The 24,406-nt window shown below is 52.9% G+C and overlaps 1 protein-coding gene across 2 annotated transcripts in view; it reads left to right on the forward strand.

The window, feature by feature from the left end:
• Nucleotides 1-24,406, forward strand: part of DMBX1 (diencephalon/mesencephalon homeobox 1) — a 237,165-nt gene that overhangs the window by 140,749 nt on the left and 72,010 nt on the right. For both annotated transcript variants that reach the window (XM_069735896.1, XM_069735895.1), the window contains exons 2-4: nucleotides 12,792-12,957; nucleotides 21,904-22,082; nucleotides 22,304-22,658. In XM_069735896.1, the coding sequence (XP_069591997.1) occupies nucleotides 12,804-12,957; nucleotides 21,904-22,082; nucleotides 22,304-22,658 (688 nt within the window). In that variant the 5' untranslated portion in view covers nucleotides 12,792-12,803. The remainder of the gene's footprint in view (nucleotides 1-12,791; nucleotides 12,958-21,903; nucleotides 22,083-22,303; nucleotides 22,659-24,406) is intronic.

Consider the following 24,406-nt stretch of genomic DNA (forward strand, 5'->3'; position numbering starts at 1 on the left):
ACCTCGAGGGGGGGGCTCTTGGAGCTAAAAAATCTGGCTCATAATAGGCAGAGAGCCTACCCAAAATTTTTACAAAAAACACGTATTTACCCTCAGCCGTAACCACCAGCTCGAGGGCACCATGTAACCCATTTCGGGCAAACCAACCACAAAGCTCCCGAGGTAAACACCCCGTCCAGAGCCCGTACCAAAAGCCAGATCAACCCTATCAGCATCATCACCAACTCCAAGAACCCCACCCCCCGCCACACACGAACAGCCCTGACCACCTCAGGCTCGTGAGTGCCCCACCACCGCCAAAGCTCTTTCAACTCCTTCCTGTAGACCGAGCGCCCATAAATCCATCCCGATCTCGTTAAGATGCACTCCATCATCCCTCCAAAAATTACCGACCCCAGCCTCCAGCTCGAAATGCCTCACGGCAATACCCCCATTCCGGGACACAAAACTCGCCACCATCCTGTTCAATTTTACCCTGGCTCTGTTAATCCCTTTATGGGAACGGGCCTCCCGCCACGTCTTCCGCGGCACAATGTCTGACCACACAGTCAGCATACCGGGAAAAGATACCCACAGCCTCAACAAGTCATAACGGATATCCCGAATGAGTTCCCTCACGGGTTTTGCCCCCAAATCATTACCCCCCAAGTGAACCACTAAAATATCCGGAGGGCGATCCAGACGGGCGGCACGGGAGAATTCCGGCAAAAAACTACGCCACGACATACCACGAGTCCCCATCCAACGGATGATCACTGCCTCTCGGCCGAAACCCAGTTGCCTACCATTCGCGCGCGCATCGGCCCGGAGGGCGCCCCAATAAACGAAAGAGTGTCCGACAATCCACGCCAAAAGAGGGGTACGACCTGAAAAACACAACCATAATTAACAATCCGCAAAGACGTCCCTTTTCACCCCGCATTGTTGATTTAATGCCGCACATAAGACAGGTAACGATTAGAACTCCATCTGCCTATTTTCTTGATCACCTCCGGCCCAAGGCCCAAACCATCGGCCTCAGATGCGGCCCCAATCCTAAAAGAATGCGAGCCGAAATTTTCCGGGTTAACACCCAGCAAACCCAAGCCCTTCTTCAAAATGGCTACAAACTGGAAACGTGACAAGAAATCCCCCTCTTGGTGTTGCAACAGAGGGCCTGACCTGACTGATGACAAATTCCAATATGCCTCTAAGCAGCGTTGCGGACACATCCCGCTACCCGCCACCCTTCCTAGCACTACTTTCTTTCCCCTACCTAGCTGATCCATCTTTGAACGCCTTATCCAAAAGGCAACTCCCCCTTCCCAAAAAACCACATCTTCCGCCAAAAGACCACCTGACCTGTCCTTGCTCGGGGAAACCAATTCACCCAGACGCAAAGCACCAAAAAACGCTAGAGAAAAGGCCAATTGAAACAGTACCACCTCAAACTGAGATGAACAAATGACGCCCAAGGCCTCCCCTAACCGCTGCAACAACCCAAAAGAAATGGGCCTGCGCTTATCAAAAGTCGAATTACCCTTACGAAAACCTTTCAACGCCTGCCGTATAACAAAGTCCTTTGTGACGTCCCTCAATCCTTGCAACTGAAAACCAAAAGCCAAACCTGCTATAAACTTGTTTAACCTAGACACGGACCAACCCCACTCCACGACCTTACCTACCAGTGCCAATAACGCCATTGCCCTGTCGCTATCTGACTCAGCCGAGCCGCATTGAAACAACCAACTTTCCCACATGGCCCATGACGCCGCATAATCTGACCATGTCCTGTTTGACACCGAGGCTTGGATCAATCGGCCTCCCCTTCCGTAACCACCTGCCACAGATGCAAAGGACATGCTGCTCCTGCCGCCTCCGAATCTGGAGCCAAATCCCGGAATCGGTCCCACTGCAAACGAGACAAAGCATCAGCTATATTGTTCTGAACTCCTGGCACGTGCACCGCCGTAATCCATGCATTCAACTCCAAGCATCTCAGTACCAACTCCCTGACCAACCTAATTACTGGAGGGGAAGAAGAAGATAAGCTGGTAATCACGGCCACCACGCTCGAGTTATCGCAATGGAAACGTACTCGCCGATCACGAAAGCTGTCACCCCAAACAAACACTGACACCACAATCGGGAACAACTCCAACAATGCCAAATTCTTGGTGAGCCCCTTCTTTCGCCAATCCTCTGGCCACACCCCGACGCTCCATTTTCCTCCACAGTAGGCCCCATAACCAACTCCACCTGCTGCGTCTGTGTAGATCTCGCAATCAAAAGCATTCAGATCCTCCTGCTGAATAAGCGACCTGCCATTATAGCCTTCCAAAAAACGTTGCCAAACAAGAAGGTCCTCCTTATGCTCTCTACCCAAACGAATAAAATGATGAGCCGACCGAACTCCAGCCGTCGCCCTGGACAATCTGCGGCAAAATATCCTGCCCATTGGCATAATACGACAAGCAAAATTCAGGCGGCCCAGCAGCGACTGCAACTCCTTCAATGAAGTCTTCCGCAATTTTCCAATCCGACTCACCTCTCGCTTAAGCAACTCCAACTTATCATCAGGCAACCTACACTCCATTTTCTCAGAATCAATGAGAATCCCTAAGAAACTCAAGACCGTGCAGGGGCCCTCCGTTTTTCCCTGTGCCAAAGGAACACCAAACTGTCCGGCCACCCATTCCATGGTCCCAAGTAAATGACAGCACACTGCTGAATCCGGTGGACCAACAAACAAAAAATCATCCAAATAGTGAATGACAGAAGGAACGGCCGATACATCTCTCACTACCCACTCTAAAAAGGTACTGAAAGTCTCAAACAATGCACAGGAAATAGAACATCCCATAGGCAAACACCTATCCAAGTAAAAACCACCCTCCCACCAACAACCTAACAAAGGAATGCTCTGCGGGTGCACCGGCAAGAGCCTAAATGCCGACTCGATGTCCGTTTTCGCCAGCAATGCTCCAGGCCCGTACATTCGCACCCACCGAACAGCCGCATCAAACGATGTGTAAACAACGGAGCACAACTCCTCCGCAATCCCGTCATTAACCGAGGATCCTTTGGGATATGAAAGATGCTGAATTAGCCGGAACTTGTTCGGCTCCTTCTTGGGCACCACCCCAAGCGGGGAAACAATTACACCAGCCATGGGCAACGAACTAAAAGGCCCCGCCATTCTTCCCAGCTCAACCTCTTTTGCCAATTTAGCCGAAACCACCTCCGCATGCAAGCCAGCTGATCTCAAATTTTTTGTAGAAAAAGGAACAACATGCATCGGGTGAGGGATCTTAAACCCCTCAAGAAAACCGTCCCTAATAACCTCCGCCTTTTTAACATCCGGGTATCTACTTAGATAGGGGGCCATCTTTTGAACCCTCACCGGAGTCACCCCCTTGACCGCCACCCACTGATGGCTTACCACGTGATTTCTTGAAACACTTAGCGGCTCCGTGAGAGGCCCCGTTGCAATGGGAGCACACGTGTTTAAATTTACAAGTGGTGCCATACTTGCACTGGCCCTCATTAAACTGCCAGCATGTCCCAGATTTTTCCTTTGAACCATGAGACCCGTGTCCTCCACTTTGTCCTGACTGCTGACTGCTACCCCCCCCTCCCCCCTGAAAGGACTGCCCATAACGCACCGGAGCCATCACCTTCAGCCACAACCCGATGTCTTTTTGGTCCCACCTTATCTCCGGCCTCACTGCTTTTCGCTGCCTGAACTGTTCATCGTATCTCAGCCAAGCCTGGCCCCCGTAGGTACGATGCGCTTCACCAATAGCATCCAAATAACAAAACAGGCCCGAGCAATTCTCGGGGAATTTCTCCCCTATAACACTCGCTAGAATGGCAAAGGCCTGCTGCCAGTTAACGAACGTCTGAGGAATAAGGCGCCAACGCCTCTTTTCTTCCTCTTCCTTTTTGCTGTCGTCTTTCTTTCCTTTATCCAAGTTAAATTTTTCTAAAGGAAGGAGAGAGAAAATCTCTACGTATTCATCTTTCCAAATCTTTTCCTTGACTTCTTTCTTCAAATGGGCCCCCAGCGGACCCTCAAAACACACATATACCTCGCCTTTTGCCCTGTCGTCTAACTTAACGGTATCACCTTTTCCCGTTTCCGTTTGTACCGACACCGACACCCCCGCCACAGGAACAGGTGTCCCGCTACCCGAGCTCGCAATCTCGTTCGAACCCCCTGCTACGCCCCCGGCAACCGACACCCAGGCACCAGCGGGCGACGATCCCACACTGTTAGCAACTGAGCTACCCCCGCCCCCATCCAATCTACGCAAAATCTGCGACATACCCGCTAAAAGTTCTCTGACCCCCGGGACCTCATTACAGCCCCCACCCCGCTCCACCACACCCGAAACACCCGGCACTGGGGAAAGACTGGACATGTACTCACGTGGCTGCGCAGGTGCTGTGTCCCCACCAGCCGTGCTTCCTGAATCCTGCTGGTCCATTTCGTCGCGATGTTCGTTCCCGGAATCATCGCTGCCGCTCATCTGCCCCAGGCCCGCGCCCCTGGCCTCCACGTCACCAGGGGGGACCGAGACTGGCGAAGGCGACCGGTCCCTCGACCTCCTGCTGGATCTGGATCTGTCCGGCTCCGTGATTCCTCTGCCTCCAGCCGCTGGACTGTCTCCTCTGGACGCCGCTCCTGCGGCCCGACCGCGACCCGCTCCTAACCGTGATGCCGCCGCTGTCCTGCCCGATAGTCTGCTCTGCCGTCCTGTCGCAGAGCCAGGTGCACTGGGGGGATGGGATCCGGGTGCCCCCGCCGCCATTGCGCCCGCCGCGATACTCCCCGGCTCCTGCCTGGTGGATGCTGCCGCCGCCGCTGGGCTCCTTCCCCGTCCCCCCGCTCGTGTTGCCGCCACCGCGGGAGGTGCTCCCCGGCGGGTAGAAGCTGCTGCTATCGGTGCTGCGGCGCCGCCGCGCCCTCTGCTAGGCCGCACCGGAAGTGCGGCCCTGACATCCCGTGCAGCGCCGGCGTCCTGCCGCATCTGCACCGCTCGCCCAGCACCGCGCCGCCTCGCGCCGGCAGGGCCGCCAGGTGGATTCCTGCCGGGGGAGGGGGCGGGCAAGGTGGATCGGCCGCGTCCCCCAGCCCCCGCAGGGTCCCTGGAGGGGCTCCGCGGCCTGCGCCTGCCGCGCGGTGTAGTGTCGGGGGACAGCCTGTCTGGCGGCCTAGACCGCCTGGTTCTGCTGCCCCGGCTCCCGCTGTCCTGGCTCCCACTGCCTCCGAGCAGCCCTGTGAGCTGCTCCTCCAGCCATCCGGCCCTCCTGGAACTGGCCTCCCGACGAAGCTGAGCTACCAGGCTGTCCACAGAAGACATGGTGAGAGGGATGTGGCAGCAGGTCCACTCACTTCGCCCGTCTAAGGTAACTGATCTCCCCTTTTCCCGCACTTTCCCAAGCCCCCACCTCCCTTTTTGCATAAATCCCCACCCCAAATCCTACTCTTCCAATCCCCGGGCCCCTTTACTCAATAACACCTTTATTTTTTAAAAGAAAACCTACTGCACTGCTCCCATGGCAACGCAGTCATGTGGGGGCCTCCTTTTAGCTGCGCCCCATACAGCCCCCCCTCTTGTCAGTGTGGGCCTCTATCGGAGAAAACGTCAGCTGGAAGTCACCGTCTATGACTGTAGTGTGATCTTATGGTCTGCAGAACTGGTATCTACCACTATATGGTCACAATATGGCGGTAAATCAATGTTTGTTTTTGTATGTAGATTTATTTTCAATAACGGCGCGGTCATATTCTGAGGTTCCCCTATATTCACAATTAGAGTGCGCGACCGTAGCTGTAATCAGTGGTAGCTGGTTAGGGGCCACTCAGGTGTTTCACCCCCCTAAGTTGAAACCCTCGCTACGCCTCTGAATTTAACCCTTTACTTTTCAGGCTTTTACTGTGTTCTCTTGGTTTCATGATGTAGATGACCCTTTATATATATTAAACACAATATACTGATGAAGAACCATAATACATATACCAGGACAAAAAAACTTATAAAAGACAACTTTGATTATATTCAATGTTCGTGCCCTTAGGCTGAAGAGTATCAAGCTCAAAAATCCACCTCAGTTCGTTCTTTTTCAAAAGGGTGATCCGATCCCCACCCTGTGTTAAAGTGCTTGTGAGAGGTCTCCTGACCGAAGCGTCGCCACCAGGGGCAGAATAAAATGTCAGACTGATCTTTCACCATTTTGTGAGGCGCTGTCTTTTTGATCTTTTCTTGACATGGAGTACGCTCTGGGATGGACTCCCTGGTTTTGACGTGCGCTTTTTGTCCTTTATTGTGGGGTGCGGTTTAGCTGTTTGGACATACCTTTATCTATATAGTCTTTGGTCATCTTCTGTGGTCTTACCTATAGGGTCCTTCCCCACCTTGGGGGCCCTTTTCCTTGATGGGCATGTTATTGTCCACGTTAGCTTTGCAGAGTTGCCCCATGGGTCAGTAGGTCTGAGATTGCTTTATATGCATATCTGTGTATGTTGGACACTATAACATGGACTTATTTTTCTGAGTGGATTGATTTTTGTCTGGTTTTAATTATGTTTTAATATTTTGTGTGGCGTACCAATAAAATATACTGTTAAATAATTTTCTAGACAATCTTGTGGTGTGCATTTATTGCAGTGGTGCTTTCTCTTTTTTGGCAAATTTTGCCTTGTCTTCACTTTGCGTCCAGGAATTCTGTCTGGTCTCATCAGGTGAATTGCAGGATGAAGGGCGTAATAGTTTGCTATTAACCCCTTGCTACCTCGTCAACTCTCATTGTAGTCGCTTCCCGCTCTTTCCTGTAAGTTACTGTGGAGAGTGAAAACCACAGACTGGGACAAAGCCAAGATGGGGCGTAGTGGCCCGGGGGCGAGAGTCGGGCAGGAGGGAAGACATTTCACCACAGGTCTGAGAACAATGAAGCCTCAGAACACGACACGACGCGTCACCCCTAATCCACCAATTCACACTGAGGCGGATTACTCGTCTCACCTTACAGGACGACCCGGGCGAAACTGAGGGCACCATGTCACACAGGAGAAGACACAAACATGGTGCTGATGAAACGCCCACCTGGGCAGCGGGGTACCCGGTGCCGGGTCCGGTCAGCTATTAAAGGGGATGTCACGGTGGCTGTGACCCAGTCCGTGGCCCTGGGACTCACTGTAAAAGGGGAACGGTCTTTCAAGGGAAAAATGTTTTTAAGTCTGTCGTGAGTGACACCTCCTGTGGTGTTCGGTCAATAGCGGGACCAAGGCTGCATTAAAGGGGTCCTCTAGGGGATGTTATTGCAGCACTGATGGTACACTTCCCACACGTGAAGCGGGGTCCCCAGGGGTCCTAAGGTGTATGGCGATGATGGTGTACGCCGGGCAATGAGTAAAGGACACAAGTTGTAAGTCTTTACCTGGTTTACTGTAGTTAGCAGGCCACAGTCCAGGGTACCAGGCATGGATGATGGTATGGCCCGGCCAGCCCAGAGGCAATGGAGGGTTCTCTTGTTCCAGTAGAGGTCCGTGAGCCTTTCCAACTAGCGCCTGTTGTAAAGCTTTCTGCAGAGTCCTCTTTTCCCCCGGTCCTGAGACAGGTGCCTGCATGACGGGCAGCTTGAGCCTTTTTATAGGGACTCTATCATGCCCTGGGCTCCTTAGGTGCTGCTGCATCTCAGGTGTGGTGTGGGCCAATCACATAAAGCTCTGAGCCCTCCGATTCTGCCAAGTGTCGTACAGTTCCACTAAGGCCTCGGGCTCCCGGTACTTGGCTGCTGCGCTTCGGCTCTGAGGGTGCCCAATCACAGTTCCCCTCTGAGCCCTGTTCCTCTCCTTTGCTCCTTCCCTTCCGGCTCCTCCACATTCAACCCCTCAGATCTTTCTCATTTCCAGAGGCTGCAGCTTCCTCGTGGCTGCCTGGCCTCTCTGTCTGCTCTCTAAGACGTCCTTCTCCTTCTCTCCTAGACTGCCTGCTCTCCTTGGTCTCTCTGCACCATCTGCCTAACTCCTCCTTTAGGTCAGGATACATATAGCTTAGGGAAGCTCCCCTGAATCCGGGTCCTGAGCTCCCCCTCCTTGCCTGGATTCAGAATGTGTTGCGTGTGTGTGCCTTACCTGGTGAAGAGAACTCCATTGCCTCTGAGCATGATATTGCTCTCCCCGAAGGAAAAGCAACATCACTGTAGCAACCGGTTACCTAGGGTGCTACAATGACACTGCCATCTATTCACTGGGTGTTTTCTATCGTTCTCTCCCTATATACAGATCAGGGACTGTGTGTGGGATTACAGGAATTCTTATGTCATGTGACCGCGCAATACCGCAGCCGATACATGTGGTGTCGTCCCTATATACAGTGCAGAGTCTGTGTGTGGGATTACAGGGATCCCTATATCATGTGACAGCACAATACCGCAGCCGATACATGTGGAGTCGTCTGTCACGATTCACACCGTGACCGTCACCCCCACATCACGGATCGGGGTGACTTCAGGCCAACAGACGGCTATCACATGTGCAGGGGGCTTATCTTAGTTATCCCTCCACTGCTACAATGTGATGAAAAAACACACAAGGCTATTGACCTCTTAGTTTACAGCAGGGGTTTATTGTAGGTATCCCACTGCTCTTCAATATACCACGAACTGCAGGGATTTATGTATATCCCGCATTACAGTTCTGCTTGAACTTGCAGCTCTCTGGCACCCCCCTTACCCTCAGGTCAGATTAGGTACTGCACCTAGGGTAATTAGTCGCCAGAAAGGCTGCCTGCTATGTACTGGCTATTGGGCACGCTGCAACGAGGCGATATAAATACTCCCGCTCAGGCAGGGACAATAATTATCAACGCCGCAGTTGCTACAATGACTCCCAAAGGCACAGAACAAAGGTGTGCTGCCACCAGCTTCGATTGAACGGGTCCGAAGCTAACCCAAAACAGTAGCGTAATTCCCTTCAGAAGGCTTAGGGTACGTTTTAGAGCAGAAGAACGAATCTAGTATTTTAAATATTTTACTCCATTAAAATTAGGCAGTGTTTAAGAAAAGGCATATAAAGATGTTACAAAAGAGACAATTGAAATATGTACAAGGTAATTATAAAATAAAGGGATTAAATGAGAAAATCAACACTTCATTTCAGGCAAAACCATGCTGGTGGGCGGAGCTCCCCCAAATGTCCCAGTGCATCAGGAGGTCTGGATAGAAACAGCTCCTTAAGTAAATCTCTGCTGACTCTCAAGGCTGGGCAAAGTGGAGTCACTTAAATAACCACCGCCTGGTGACATCAATAACAGGGCTGGTTTTCTCAGACCCTCCTATCTCTTCAGTCTTAGTAAATTTCACACAAGTTTGTCTAATGCCTGTATCTCCACTACAGAACATGTCAGAATCATAACACACCCAGCATTCATCTTGTATTAAGATTTGCTCTCTATAGATACTAAATTCGGGCTAGTAGGGACACTCCATTCCAGAGAAATCTGTGTTTTGTTACCTGGTGGAATTAGAGGCTAGTGCTTAAAGGGGCCGATAGATCCGCCGAAGGAGGTTAGCAATATATACTTATTATTTTTCTAGCCCAAATCGGTGGCCCAATATCTTACTATAACCGAACAAAGAACCGCATGGCTTTGAGAAAGCTATCAGACCGGCTCTAGCTGGAGAGAGAATTGTGCCGCTACAAGCGCCCTAGACCTTTCTGGCTTGGGGGGAGGGCAGAGCATTGAGAAGAAAAGCTCCACTCACACATAGAAACAAAGGGAGCCAGAGAGAGAAGGGGGGGTTTAGCCCGCAGCATGGGTCTAACAGGCAAGCTGCAAAATCATATCACATTTCATACAATATAGTGACATCGTCTGTCTTTGTTTCTTCGCAAGAGGAGGCGATGGTGGTGATTTCAGAAGTGGAGAGCTACTCAGAGGCATCAGGGTCCAAGGTCAACCAAGACAAGTGTGAGAGTCTCTGGCTGGGAGGCGGGGATCCCGTGTTTGATCTTTCGTACACCCTCCCTGAACCCCAAGAACATTCCAAAGTCCTAGGCATCGAATTTTGCCAGGGTGACTACCCCACGAAAAACCGGGAAGGCAGAATCAAAGGTGTCATCCAAAGAGTGGACCAATGGAACGGTTGGTTTTTGACCCTGAGGGAAAGGGTTGACCTGTGCAAAGCTTTCCTGCTCTCCTTGCTAATCTACCTGGGCAGTGTCTGTGTCTTGCCGGAGCCTCTCTGGACACGGGTCTGCAGTCTGTTCTTCCAGATGTTATGGGGGAATAGACTGAACCTAGTCAAACTGTAGGTCACTTCCCGCACGAGGAGACTAGGGGGGTTGAATTTGGTGACCCCCGTGGTGTTCCTAATGAACACGTTTTTGAAAGTTAACGTGGCAAAACTCTGGAAAGAGAGGGCTCCTCTGGTATTCTCCTGCAAGGGATGTGTAACGGGGTCTACCAAGCTGGGGTACCTCTTTCAGTACCACCCCATGTTTCAGGAGGTCCACTCTGCTTTGGCTGGAGTCTGAATGAAGGACGCTGGCTGGAATTGCTTGGTTACATGGGCACATGTAAAAGATCACTGCTTCTCCATGTATTTATAGTCTGACAACACTTTACTCACAGGACACAGAATATATCACACAGATACAGAGGGCAGGCCAATAGAAAAGCGGCAGGCCAGACATACATTACAATAGCCACAGGTGGCCAGAGCCTGCCGATATTTACTGTGGAATTACAAAGGTGGGGGGCGGACAAAAGGGGAATATCGTGTCCCCTCTGCCCAGGGGTGCAGCCTGTGGGCTGATGCATTAGGGACATGCATCTCACATGGAATCTATTATACATACATATAACAGCACAACATATTCTGGGTGCTGAGTGGTTCCGTAACACGTAACAGGATGGTTTCAGCCTTTCTTCCAGGAATGGGAGATAGGGGGAAGATTGAAGGATCTTCGCACACCGCACGGGCATCTCCTGGCTTATGTTACCCCGGTTCTGAAAATGATGCGCCTGTGGGGTCTGGGAATATGGGAGTTGAGGTCCCTCCCGAGGAAACTCCTCGACATGCGGGTCTTGCTTTCGCATTTTCAGAAACCATTGGTCCTCAGGGACTGCCCAAGTCGGGGTCTAGAGGTTCAGTTAAGTTTGTTAAATTCTAGCAGGATCCCCAAGAAGTATTGGGACTTGACTTGGCGCTGCTTCCAATTACAATTTGAAGTACAGGAGCTCCGTGGACAGGAATTGTCCCAGTGAGGCTTGCGCTACCATGCTGGAAAGCATGGAGCACTTCCTGCTTCATTGTCCCTTTAATACAGAGGTGTACAACAGGGTGGGCGCTTCCATTGGTTGGCCGCGGCTGGCCACTCTGTCCTATGCTGAGTGGGCCTATGGAGCCTTTAGAGACCTCGGGAGAAGGGACCGAGCCACTTTATTCTTAGTCAGCGCAGTGGTCAGGTACTTCACGTGGAACGCACGAGTTTTAGTTTCGACGCAGAGTAAAATCCTCCGAGTAGATGAAGGTTGTAGTAGCATCCTAGGTGCCCTGGTGAGGGTGCGTTCTCTGGAGTGGGAAAGACTGGGTGCTCATAGGGCAGCCCATCTCTGGAGGGGTTTCTCCTTCGGGGTGCCTTAGTCCATTAGCGCTCCTATATCCTGGTGGTGGGCTGATATCTTTACACCCTAGATTTTTGTTTTGTATTTCTGTTCCCTGAATAGAAAGTTTGCAGGCATCGAACTTGAGCCTTGGGTGGTGAGAATGTAGGTTGTGTTCTGTGATGTTGGTTTATGTATATATTGTATATAGTGTATTGTATATATTGTATATATTGTGTATAATAGAGGGTCTTAGTTAGGTTGGGTGGGGGGATTGGGGCGTTCAACGGCGGTGATAAGAGACTGATTTGGCCTGGCCCAGGCCCCGCCTGGGGAAAAACTTTGGGGCCTGATCCTAGCTCGGCCAGAGCTGGATCAGGGGTGGCGGGATAGTTAGTGGAGGTGTGTGTTTATATATATTTAAAATAATAATAATAATAATAATGGAAAAAGGAAAAAAAAATGGAAAAAAAATGTTAATTTTTGTACACTGTATTGTATTTCGGTTTGTTGTAGGGTGAATGTGGTGGTGTAAGGGGGGGGGGGGGGGCTGTAAGGTAAGGCAGTGGGACCAGTAGGGTTTTGTTGTGTTTGTGGTGTTTTACGGGGGTATTCATGCAAGTTATGAGTATTTGGTTTGTTGTCTTTTAGTTTTGCTTTCTTTATTTTATTGGAATTTTTCTTTCTCGTCCCTGATTTGTAGGTCATGAACTTTCTCCATTTTTGTTCCATTTCCGGTTTATTTCTTTGTGATTTTTGTTGTTTGTTGTCGTCTGATTGGAGCTTTGTTCTCTTGTTTTGTTCTGTTGTGTTTTATTTGCAATGTATCATAGTTAGTGTCACGTGAAGTATTTTTTATTTAATAAAAGACCTACTTGTGGTGTTGTCCCTATATACAGTGCAGGGTCTGTTTGTGGGATTACAGCGATCCCTATGTCATCTGACCACACAGCACCGTGGCCGATACATGTGGCGTCGTCCTTATATATAGTTTAAGTCTTCAGTTCGGGGGACATTTGTGGAGATTATGGGGTTTTATTATTTGCAGGATCTCATCTGAAGAGCAATGAAAAAGGGTCCACCATGAGCTTCAGTGGGGATCACAGTGTCCGGACCATTATTGCAGTGATGAAGAGAGTGATACTGGTTATGGTGGTCGAGATAATTCTGGTAATGATGGTCCCGATCTCTCCCCAGAAATTTCCTGCCATGCAGCATTACGGAGTGAATGGATATTCACTGCATGCGATGAACTCACTCAGCGCCATGTATAACCTACACCAACAGGCAGCACAGCAGGCGCAGCACACCCCGGACTACCGGCCCTCTGTCCACGCTTTGACCCTGGCTGAGAGACTGGCTGGTAAGATAATGGGACCTTTACAGTGCTCATTAGTTTATACTGGGGAGCAGTGGGTACCAGGGTGGGGTGACTGTGGCGATGACTGTGACGAAGGTGAACAGTGACAGGGGGTGGTGGTGAACGGTGACTGGAGCGATGGTGACTGTGGCGGTGGTGAAAGGTGACAGGGGCGATGGTGAACAGTGACTGGGGCGGTGGTGAGGGGTGACTGGTGTGGTGAATGGTGACTGGAGCAGTGGTGAACGATGACAGGGGTGGTGGTGAGGGGTGACTGGAGCGGTGATGAGGGGTGACTAGGGCGGTGGTGAACTGTGACTGGAACGGTGGTGAGGGGTGACTGGGGTGGTGGCAAACGGTGACTAGGGCGGTGGTAAAAAGTGACTGGGGAAGTGGTGAACTGTGACTGGATCGGTGGTAAATGGTGATTGGGAGCTTGCGAGTGGTGACTGGGGCGGTGTTGAATGGTGACTGGGGCGGTGTGAACAGTGACTGGGGCAGTGGTGAGGGGTGACTTGGGTGGTGATGAATGGTGACTGGGGCAGTGGTGAACTGTGACTGGATCGGTGGTAAATGGTGACTGGGGAGGTTGCGAGGGGTGACTGGGGCAGTGGTGAGGGGTGACTGTAGCGGTGGTGAACCTGACTAAGGCGGTGGTGAACCTGACTAAGGTGGTGGTGAGGAATGAATTGGGTGGTGATGAATAGTGACTTGGGCGGTGGTAAAAAGTGACTGGGGAAGTGGTGAACTGTGACTGGATCGGTGGTAAATGGTGATTGGGAGGTTGCGAGTGGTGACTGGGGCGGTGTTGAATGGTGACTGGGGCGGTGTGAACAGTGACTGGGGCGGTGGTGAATGGTGACTGGAGGGGTAGTGAACAGTGACGGGCTGTGGTGAGGGGTGACTGGGGCAGTGGTGAACTGTGACGGGCGTGGTGAGGGGTGACTGGCATGGTGTTGAATTGTGACTGGAGCAGTGGTGAGGGATGACTGTGGCAGTGGTGAATGGTGACTGGGGCAGTGGTGAATGGTGACTGGGGCAGTAGTGAATGGTGACTGGGGCAGTGGTGAACGGTGACTGGGGCGGTGGTGAACGGTGATTGGGAGGTTGCGAGTGGTGACTGGGGCGGTGGTGAATGGTGACTGGAGGGGTGGTGAACAGTGACGGGCGGTGGTGAGGGGTGACTGGAGCGGTAACGACTGTGGAGATGGTGAGTAATTGGTGCGGTGGTGATGGGTGACTGGGGTGGTGGTGAGGGGTGACTGGGGTGGTGGTGAACTGTGACGGGCGGTGGTGAGGGGTGACTGGCATGGTGTTGAATGGTGACTGGAGCGGTGGTGAGGGATGACTGTGGCAGTGGTGAATTGTAACTGGGGAAGTGGTGAACAGTGACTGGGGAGGTTGCGAGGGGTGACTGGAGCGGTGGTGAACTGTGATGGGTGGTGGTGAGGGGAGACTGGCATGGTGTTGAATGGTGACTGGAGCGGTGGTGAGGGATGACTCTGGCAGTGGTGAATGGTGACTGGGGCGGTCGTGAACGGTGACTGGGGCGGTGGTGATGGGTGACTGGGGTCGTGGTGAGGGGTGAGTGGGGCAGTGATGAGGAGTGACTGGGGCACTGGTGAGGGGTGACTGGGGCGGTGGTGAACTGTGACGGGCGTGGTGAGGGGTGACTGGGATGGTGTTGAATGGTGACTGGAGCAGTGGTGAGGGATGACTGGGGCAGTGGTGAATGGTGACTGGGGCAGTGGTGAATGGTGACTGGGGCAGTGGTGAATGGTGACTGGGGCAGTGGTGAATGGTGACTGGGGCAGTGGTGAATGGTAACTGGGGCGGTGGTGAACGGTGACTGGTGCGGTGGTGAACTGTCACTGGAGCGGGTTTTGAGGGGTGACTGGGGTGGTGAACGGTGACTGAAGCGGTGGTGAGAGATGACTGGGGCGGTAGTGAGGGGTGACTGGCATGGTGTTGAATGATGACTGGAGCAGTGGTGAGGGATGACTGTGGCAGTGGTGAATGGTGACTGGGGCAGTGGTGAATGGTGACTGAGGCAGTGGTGAATGGTGACTGGGGCAGTGGTGAATGGTGACTGGGGCAGTGGTGAATGGTGACTGGGGCAGTGGTGAATGGTGACTGGGGCACTGGTGAATGGTGACTGGGGCATTGGGGAACGGTGACTGAGGCGGTGGTGAACTGTCACTGGAGCGGTTTTGAGGTGTGACTGGGGTGGTGAACGGTGACTGGAGCGGTGGTGAGAGATGACTGGGGCGGTGGTGAGGGGTGACTGGAATGGTGGTGAGGTATGACTGGGGCGTGGTTAACGATGGCTGGTGCGGGGTGCCTGGGGAGGTGGTGAATGGTGACTTGGGAGTTGTTGAGAGGTGACTTGGAACGGTGGTGAATGATGACTGCTGCGGTGGTGAGGGGTGACTGGGGCGGTGGGGAACGTTGTCTGGAGCGGTTGTGAGGGGTGACTACTGCGGTATTGAGAAGTGACTGGAGCGATGGTGATAGGTGACTGGGAAGCAGGTGAATGGTGACTGGAGCGGTGGTGCATGGTGACTGGGGCGGTGGTGAAGGGTGACTGGGGCAGTGGTGAACAGTGACTGGGGTGATGGGGAGTGGTGACTGGAGCTGTGGTGAGGGGTGTCTAGGACGGTGGTGAACGTGATTGGGACGGTGGTGAACTATGGCGTTGGTGAGAGGTGACTGGTTTGGTGGTGACTGGAGCGGTGGTTAGGGGTGACTTGGACGGTGGTGGACAGTGACTGGTGCAGTGGTGAACCGTGACTGGGGCGGTGGTGAATATAGTCTGGGGCGGAAGTGAATTGAGACTGGAGTGGTGGTGAGCGGTGACTGGGGCGATAGTGAGGGGTGACTGCGTCGGTGGTGAAACGAGACTCAGAATGTGGTGAACAGTGACTGGGCTGGTGATGAGGGGTAACTGGGGCGGTGGTGAATGATGACTGTGGAGGTCGTGAGTGGTGACTGGTGCGATGGTGATGGGTGACTAGGGCAGTGGTGAGGGGTGACTGGAGCGGTGGTGAACGGTGACTGGTACAGTGGTGAACATTTACTGCGGCGGTGGTGTCGTGTCTCGAGCAGCAGTGAGGGGTGACTGGGGAGGTGATCAGGGGTGACTGCGGCAGTTGTGAATGGTGAATATGGTGATGATGAAAGGTGACTAAACTGGTGGTGAATGGTGACTGGGGCAGTTGTGAGGGGTGACTGGGGCGGTGGTGAGGGGTGACTGGGGCAGTGGTGAACTGTGACTGGGGTGGTGGTGAGGGGTGACTGGCATGGTGGTGAACGGTGACTGGGGCGTTGGTAAACGGTGACTGGGGCGTTGGTGAACGGTGATTGAGGCAGTGGAGAGGGGTGAGTGGGGAGGTGGTGAACCGTGACTGGAGCAGTGGTGAAAAGTGACTGGGGCAGTGGTGGGGGGTTACTGGGGCAGTGGTGAACGATGACTTTAGAGGTCATGAGTGATGACTGGTGTGATGGTGATGGGTGACTAGGGCAGTGCTGAGGGGTGACTAGAGCAGTGTTCAACGGTGACTTGTACAGTGGTGAACATTTAAAGCGGCAGTTGTGAGTCGTGACTCGGGCGGTGGTGAAGGGTGACTGGAATGGTGATCAAGGGAGACTGGGGAAGTGGTGAATCAAGACTAAAGCGGTGGTGAATGGTGACTGGGGCGGTGGTGAGGGGTGATTGGGGCGGTGGTGAACTGTGATGGACAGTGGTGAATGGTGACTGGAGTGGTGGTGAGGGGTGATTGAGGCTGTGGTGAACGGTTACTGTGATGGTGGTGAACGGTGACTGGGGCCGTGGTGAGAGGTGATTGAGGCAGTGGTGAGGGGTTACTGCAGTGGTGGTGAGGGATGACTGGGGCAGTGGTGAGGGATGACTGGAGTGGTGGTGAGTGATGACTGGGGCAGTGGTGAACAGTGACTGGAATGATGGCGAACGGTGGCTAGGGCTGTGGTGAATGTTGATTGTGGCGGTGGTGAATGGTAACTGGGGTGGTGGTGAGGGGTGACTGGAGCAGTGGTGAATGGTAAATGAGACGGTGGTGAAAAATTACTGGTGGTGGTGAGGGGTGACTGGACTGTGGTGAATAGTGACTGAGGCGGTGGTGATCAGTGACTGGAGCGGTGGTGAACGGTGACTAACACGGTGGTGAGAGAGTGACTGGGTCAGTGGTGAATGGTAATTGGGGGGTGGTGAACCTGACTGGGCAGTGCTGAGTTGTGACTTGGGTGGTGATGAACAATGAATCGGGCTGTAGTAAATGGTGACTGGAGCGGTGTTGAACGGTGACTGGAGCGGTTGTGAACGGTGACTAGGGCATTAGTAAACTGTGACTGGATCAGTGGTTAACGGTGACTGGTGAGGTTGCGAGGGGTGACTGGGGTGCTGGTGAATGGTCACTGGAGAGGTGGTGAATGGTAACTGGGGTGGTGGTGAACAGTGACTGGGGCGGTGGTGAACAATGTCTGTGGAGGTGGTGAGTGGTGATTGGTACAGTGGTGATGAGTGACTGGGGCAGTGGTGAACTGTGACTGGGGTGGTGGTGAGGGGTGACTGGCATGGTGGTGAACGGTGACTGGGGCGTTGGTAAACGGTGACTGGGGCGTTGGTGAACGGTGATTGAGGCAGTGGAGAGGGGTGAGTGGGGAGGTGGTGAACCGTGACTGGAGCAGTGGTGAAAAGTGACTGGGGCGGTGGTGGGGGGTTACCGGGGCAGTGGTGAATGATGACTTTGGAGGTCATGAGTGATGACTGGTGTGATGGTGATGGGTGACTAGGGCAGTGCTGAGGGGTGACTAGAGCGGTGTTCAATGGTGACTTGTACAGTGGTGAACATTTACTGCGGCAGTTGTGAGTCGTGACTCGGGCGGTGGTGAAGGGTGACTGGAATGGTGATCAAGGGAGACTGGGGAAGTGGTGAATCAAGACTAAAGCGGTGGTGAATGGTGACTGGGGCGGTGGTGAGGGGTGATTGGGGCGGTGGTGAACTGTGATGGACAGTGGTGAATGGTGACTGGAGTGGTGGTGAGGGGTGATTGAGGCTGTGGTGAACGGTTACTGTGATGGTGGTGAACGGTGACTGGGGCCGTGGTGAGAGGTGATTGAGGCGGTGGTGAGGGGTTACTGGAGTGGTGGTGAGGGATGACTGGGTCAGTGGTGAGGGATGACTGGAGTGGTGGTGAGTGATGACTGGGGCAGTGGTGAGGGATGACTGGAGTGGTGGTGATGGATGACTGGGGCAGTGGTGAGGGATGACTGGAGTGGTGGTGAGTGATGACTGGGGCAGTGGTGAACAGTGACTGGAATGATGGTGAACGGTGGCTAGGGCTGTGGTGAATGTTGATTGTGGCGGTGGTGAATGGTAACTGGGGTGGTGGTGAGGGGTAACTGGGGTGGTGGTGAGGGGTGACTGGAGCAGTGGTGAATGGTAAATGAGACGTGGTGAAAAATTACTGGTGGTGGTGAGGCTGGACTGTGGTGAATAGTGACTGAGGCGGTGGTGATCGGTGACTGGAGCGGTGGTGAACGGTGACTAACACGGTGGTGAGAGAGTGACTGGGTCAGTGGTGAATGGTAATTGGGGGGTGGTGAACCTGACTGGGCAGTGCTGAGTTGTGACTTGGGTGGTGATGAACAATGAATCGGGCTGTAGTAAATGGTGACTGGAGCGGTGTTGAACGGTGACTGGAGTGGTTGTGAACGGTGACTAGGGCATTAGTAAACTGTGACTGGATCAGTAGTTAACGGTGACTGGTGAGGTTGCGAGGGGTGACTGGGGTGCTGGTGAATGGTCACTGGAGAGGTGGTGAATGGTAACTGGGGCGGTGGTGAACAGTGACTGGGGCGGTGGTGAACAATGTCTGTGGAGGTGGTGAGTGGTGATTGGTACAGTGGTGATGAGTGACTGGGGCAGTGGTGAGGGGTGACTGGAGCAGTGGTGAACGGTGACTAGCGTGGTGGTGAACGGTGACTAGGGCAGTGGTGATGGGTGACTGGAGTGGTGATTAGGGGTGACTGGAGTGGGGTGAACATAGACTAGAGCTTTAATGAATGGTGACTGGGGTGGTGAATGGTGACTGGAGTGGCAGTGGTGAGGGGTAATTGGGGTGATGGTGAACTGTGATGGGCGGTGGTGAGGGGTGAGTGGGGTGGTGGTGAAGGGTGACTGGAGTGGTGATTATGGGTGACTGGGGTGGTGGTGAATGGTGAGTGGAGCGGCTTTGGTGAGGAGAGACTAGTGGTGGTTAGGGGTGACTAGGGAGGTGTTGAGGGGTGACTAGGGTGGTGGTGAACAGTGACTGGGGCGGTGGTGAGAGGTGATTGAGGCGGTGGTGAGGGGTGGCTGGGGTGGTGTTGCGGAGTGACTGGAGTGGTGGTGAGGGATGACTGTGGCGGTGGTTAAGGTGACTGGGGCGGCTGTGAACGATGACTGGGGAGGTGGTGAACAGTGACTGTGGCGGTGGTGAATGTTGACTAGAGTGGTGGTTAGGGGTGACTGGGGCGGTGTTGAGGGGTGACTGGGGTGGTGGTGAATGGTGAGTGGGATGGTGGTGAGGGATGACTGTTGTGGTGGTTAATGGTGAGTGGAGCGGCAGTGGTGAGGGTTGACGGCGGCGGTGAATGGTGACTGGGGTGGTGGTGAGGGGTGATTGAGGCGGTGGTGAGGGGTGACTGGGGCGGTGTTGAGGAGTGACTGGGGCGGTGGTTAATGTGACTGGTGCAGCTGTGAACGATGACTGGGGAGGTGGTGAACAGTGACTGGAGCAGTGGTGAAAGGTGACTGGGGTGATGGTGAACATTGACTGGCAGTGGTGAAAGGTGAATGGGTAGGTGGTGAACAGTGACTGGAGTGGTGGCAAACGGTGAATGGGGTGACTGGAGCGGCAGTGGTGTGGGGTAATTGGGGTGGTGGTGAGGGGTGACTGGGGTGGTGGTGAGGGATGACTGGGGTGTTGGTGAATGTTAAGTGGAGCGGCGGTAGTGAGGGGTGACTAGAAAGGTGCTTAGGGGTGACTGGGCCGGAGGTGAGGGGTGACTGGGGGGTGGTGAGGGGTGACTAGGGCAGTGATGAGGGGTGACTGGGGAGGTGGTGAGGGGTGACTGGGGTGATGGTGAATGGTGAGTGGAGCGGCGGTGGTGAGGGTTGACCGGGGCAGTGGTGAACGGTGACTGGGGAGGTGGTGAGGGGTGACTGGGGTGGTGGTGAATGGTGAGTGGATCGGCGGTGGTGAGGTGTAACTGAGGCAGTGGTGAACAGTAACTAGGGTGGTGGTGAACAGTGACTGAAGCGGTGATGAACGGTGACTGGGGCGGTGGTAAGGGTGACTGGGGTGGTGATGAATGGTGACTTGAGCGGCAGTGCTGAGGGGTTATTGGGGTGGTGGTGAACTGTGACGGGCGGTGGTGAGTGCTGAGTGGGGCGGTGGTGAGGGGTGACTGGATTGGTGGTGAGGGGTGACTGGGGTGGTGGTGAGGGGTGACTGAGGTGGTGGTGAATGGTGAGTGGAGCGGCGGTGGTGAGGGGTGACTAGAGTGGTGGTGAGGGATAACTGGGGCGATGGTTAAGGTGACTGGGGCGGCAGTGAACGATGACTGGGGAGGTGGTGAACAGTGATTGGGGTGGTGGTGAACAGTGACTGGAGTGGAGGTGAACATAGACTGGAGCGGTAATGAACGGTGACTGGGGCGGTGGTAAGGGGTGACTGCGGTGGTGATGAATAGTGACTGGAGCGGCAGTGGTGAGGGGTAATTGGGGTGGTGGTGAACTGTGACGGGCTGAGTGGGGCGTTGGTGAAGGGTGACTGGAGTGGTGGTTAGGGGTGACTGGGGTGGTGGTGAACAGTGACTGGGGCGGTGATGAACGGTGACAGGGGCGGTGGTGAGAGGTGATTGAGGCGGTGGTGAGGGGTGACTGGGGTGGTCTTGAGGAGTGACTGAAGTGGTGATGAAGGATGACTGGGGCGGTGGTTAACGGTGACTGGTGCGGTGGTGAACGATGACTGGGGAGGTGGTGTACAGTGACTGGAGCGGTGGCAAACGCTGACTGGGGTGATGGTGAACATTGACTGTGGCAGTGGTGAGTGACGACTGGGGCGGTGGTGAGAGGTGACTGGAGCGGTGGTGAGGGTTGACTGGAGCAGTGGTGAACAGTGACTGGAGCGGTGGCGAATGGTGAATGGGACGGTGGTGAGGGGTGACTGGGGTGGTGGTGAATGGTGAGTGGAGCTGCGGCGGTGAGGAGTGACTAGAGTGGTGGTTAGGGGTGACTGGGGGGGTGGTGAGGGGTGACTGGGGCGGTGGTATAGGGTGGCTGGGGTGATGGTGAATGGTGAGTGGGGTGGTGGTGAGGGATGACTGGGGTGGTGGTGAATGGAGCGGCGGTAGTGAGGGATGACTAGAGTGATGGTTAGGTGTGACTGGGGTGGTGGTGAATGGAGCGGCGGTAGTGAGGGATGACTAGAGTGATGGTTAGGGGTGACTGGGGGGGTGGTGAGGGGTGACTAGGGCGGTGGTGAGGAGTGATTGGGGTGGTGGTGAATGGTGAGTGGGGTGGTGATGAGGGATGACTGGGGTGGTGGTAAATGTTGAGTGGAGCAGCGGTGGTGAGGGTTGACTGGGGCGGCGGTGAACGGTGACTGGGGCGGTGGTGAGCAGTGACTGGGGTGGTGGTGAATGGAGAGTGGATCGGCGGTGGTGAGGTGTAACTGAGGCAATGGTGAATGGTAACTGGGGTGGTGGTGAACAGTGACTGGGGCGTTGGTGAGAGGTAACTGGGGCGGTGGGGAGGGGTGACCGTGGCAGTGGTGAGGAGGTGAGTGGATAGATTCATAGGCTGTCTCATTTCAGAATTCATTGTCTTTTTCCTTCCTGTAATTAAATTGGCGCTGTTTTATCTTCCAACGGCTGTACATTTCAAGACATTATCCTGGAAGCCCGATATGGGTCCCAGCACCGCAAGCAGAGAAGAAGCCGCACGGCATTCACGGCTCAGCAGCTGGAGGCTCTGGAGAAGACCTTCCAGAAAACGCACTATCCAGATGTTGTGATGAGGGAGCGGCTGGCCATGTGCACCAACCTACCAGAGGCCAGAGTACAGGTACACCACCATACACACGGCAGGGTACTGGAGGGGCCACAGCTCTCGCACATAATAGAGAAAGGTCAGAGCGTAGTTTCGGGGTTATCATGTATGTGGGGGATGGTGTGGACCCAGCAAGGAAGCTTTACTAAGGTTGGGAGAAATGCATGGACATGCTGCACTTTCTGTGGTACCACCGACTGCGAGAACAGAAATCACACATACTCCTTACATTGTAGGTCTGGTTTAAGAACCGAAGAGCTAAATTCCGCAAAAAGCAAAGAAGTCTCCAGAAAGAGCAACTCCAGAAACACAAAGACTCTGACCTGGGCAGCAGCGATGTGAAGGTTGATCCCACCCCTGCGGAGCCAGCAGCACCCAGCCATGACACCAAGACTCTAAACGGCTCCATAAGCGAGGCCAACCTGGAGCTGAACTCCGCTCTATCTGACCAGTCCGCCAGCGAGTCTGCAGCAGAAGAGCAAACGGATAAAGAGGATGATCCAAAAACCCCACAGGAAGGAACCAAAGTAGCAAAATTGCCACTCACAGAGGCCAAAGTCCTGAGCTACAAGAGAGCAAGTCCCAAAACAGGTAGGACCAAGAGCACCGCGATAAGATGCTCCACTCCCATCATGGCCTCTAGGGTGTGAACAGTGCTGGATTACACAGGGTGGAAGAGGAATGTTACACACACACACTGAATATTACACACACACTGAATGTTACACACACTGAATGTTACACACACATGTGAAGGGGATCTCTTAAAGTGAGATAATTATGATTGCTTGTACCTAACCAAATATAAGCTGAGTGCTAGCTTAGAGGCCAAGAAAGCATCACATACACAAAGACGATACACACAGCCTCTCTCAGCGACAGTTGTTCCCCAACTGAACTTTATTCTGAACAAAGGAAATACTAAAAACAGGAAATAGGGGAGGTCGCACAACTTCTGAATAGTTAGTGTCACTCTGATTGGTTCATTCCAAGCTTCATTTCCAAATACGGTGTATTCCAGTATCTTCACTCCTGCATTCCAAAGATTCCTTCCAAGACAGTTTCAAGGTTCTCCAAGACATCTTCAAAGACGCAATCGCCATCTTGCTACACCATATCTGAACTGACTTATATAAGGTTTAATAATTGATTTCATTAGCCATTTTCTCCTTCACAGTCCCCCCTAAATCAATTATTAACCTGATGTCACAATGTAACATGATCCAATAGGTGGTCGGTCAATGAATTCACAATACACATAAAGGGATGGGAAAGTGGGGAAAGGAAGGCCTTACCGATAGGGAAATTGGGAATGGTCACCACCTGAATTTAACCTGAACCTGTCCCTGCACTGCCCTAACGCCCTAAGTGGGTCTTTCCCCCCACCGCCACCAGGAACCTCGTCCCTCACTGTCACCTAACTCTTACCTGACTAGTGCACTGGCCGGCAAGGGACGCTAGCCTCATCACTGCAGATAATACACACAGGGGACAGTCACAAACACAAAAAGACAAGAGAAAACACAGTACATAGATCATGACATCTGAGCTGTCCATTAGACGTCAATGTTAAGCTTTTACCCCCCTTGATGCAATCTTTATTCATATGGAAATCAGAATTATTTATTCCCAACTAATAAATAGAATTGGTCGTCAGGGGTTTTATAGTAGAATCATGGCAATCACCATCTTCTTGGAAAACCAGCGTAGGGGTTAGGCTGTCCACGCCCTTAGTGACCATCTGTTTAACACAAGGAAATATACAACAAGAAACCACAGACATGAAAATAAGGATTACCACAATACCATAATAATTGTACCAATCTGTGCCAACCATTTCTGCCATCCTGTCATTCACCCAAACCAAGTATCCCAAGAATCATCAATTCCTGATTTTTCTTAAGAACCTCAGATAAGGATTCAAGCTTTTTTAAGGCTAAAGTAACTTTTCCATTCGGACCTGTGTTATCGGGAATAAAGGTACAACAAGTTTCTCCAATCATTTTACATACCCCTCCTTTCTCTGCTAGTAACATATCCAAAGCCATCCAGTTTTGGAAAGCCATAGTGGATGTAGCTTCCAACTGTTCAGCTATCCCCTTTAATGCATCCTCAGTATAATTTATGAATCTTTGTTGGTTATAATATATGTAGTTAATCCAATCTACGTTTTTATTGACAGTTACAATAGGGATTATAGACTCAAATCCTGCTTTAACCTGGTCCCTTGCTTTAAACTCATCAGGGACCCCCCTTGGTACCCCATAGCATCAATATACACATGAGGGTCAAAGCTTTCTTTGGGGGCAACTCCCCTTTAATACGTTGGGGCTGTTTCT

The sequence above is a fragment of the Ranitomeya imitator genome, chromosome 8 (assembly GCF_032444005.1).
Source record: "Ranitomeya imitator isolate aRanImi1 chromosome 8, aRanImi1.pri, whole genome shotgun sequence".
In the NCBI taxonomy this organism is placed as follows: Eukaryota; Metazoa; Chordata; class Amphibia; order Anura; family Dendrobatidae; genus Ranitomeya; species Ranitomeya imitator.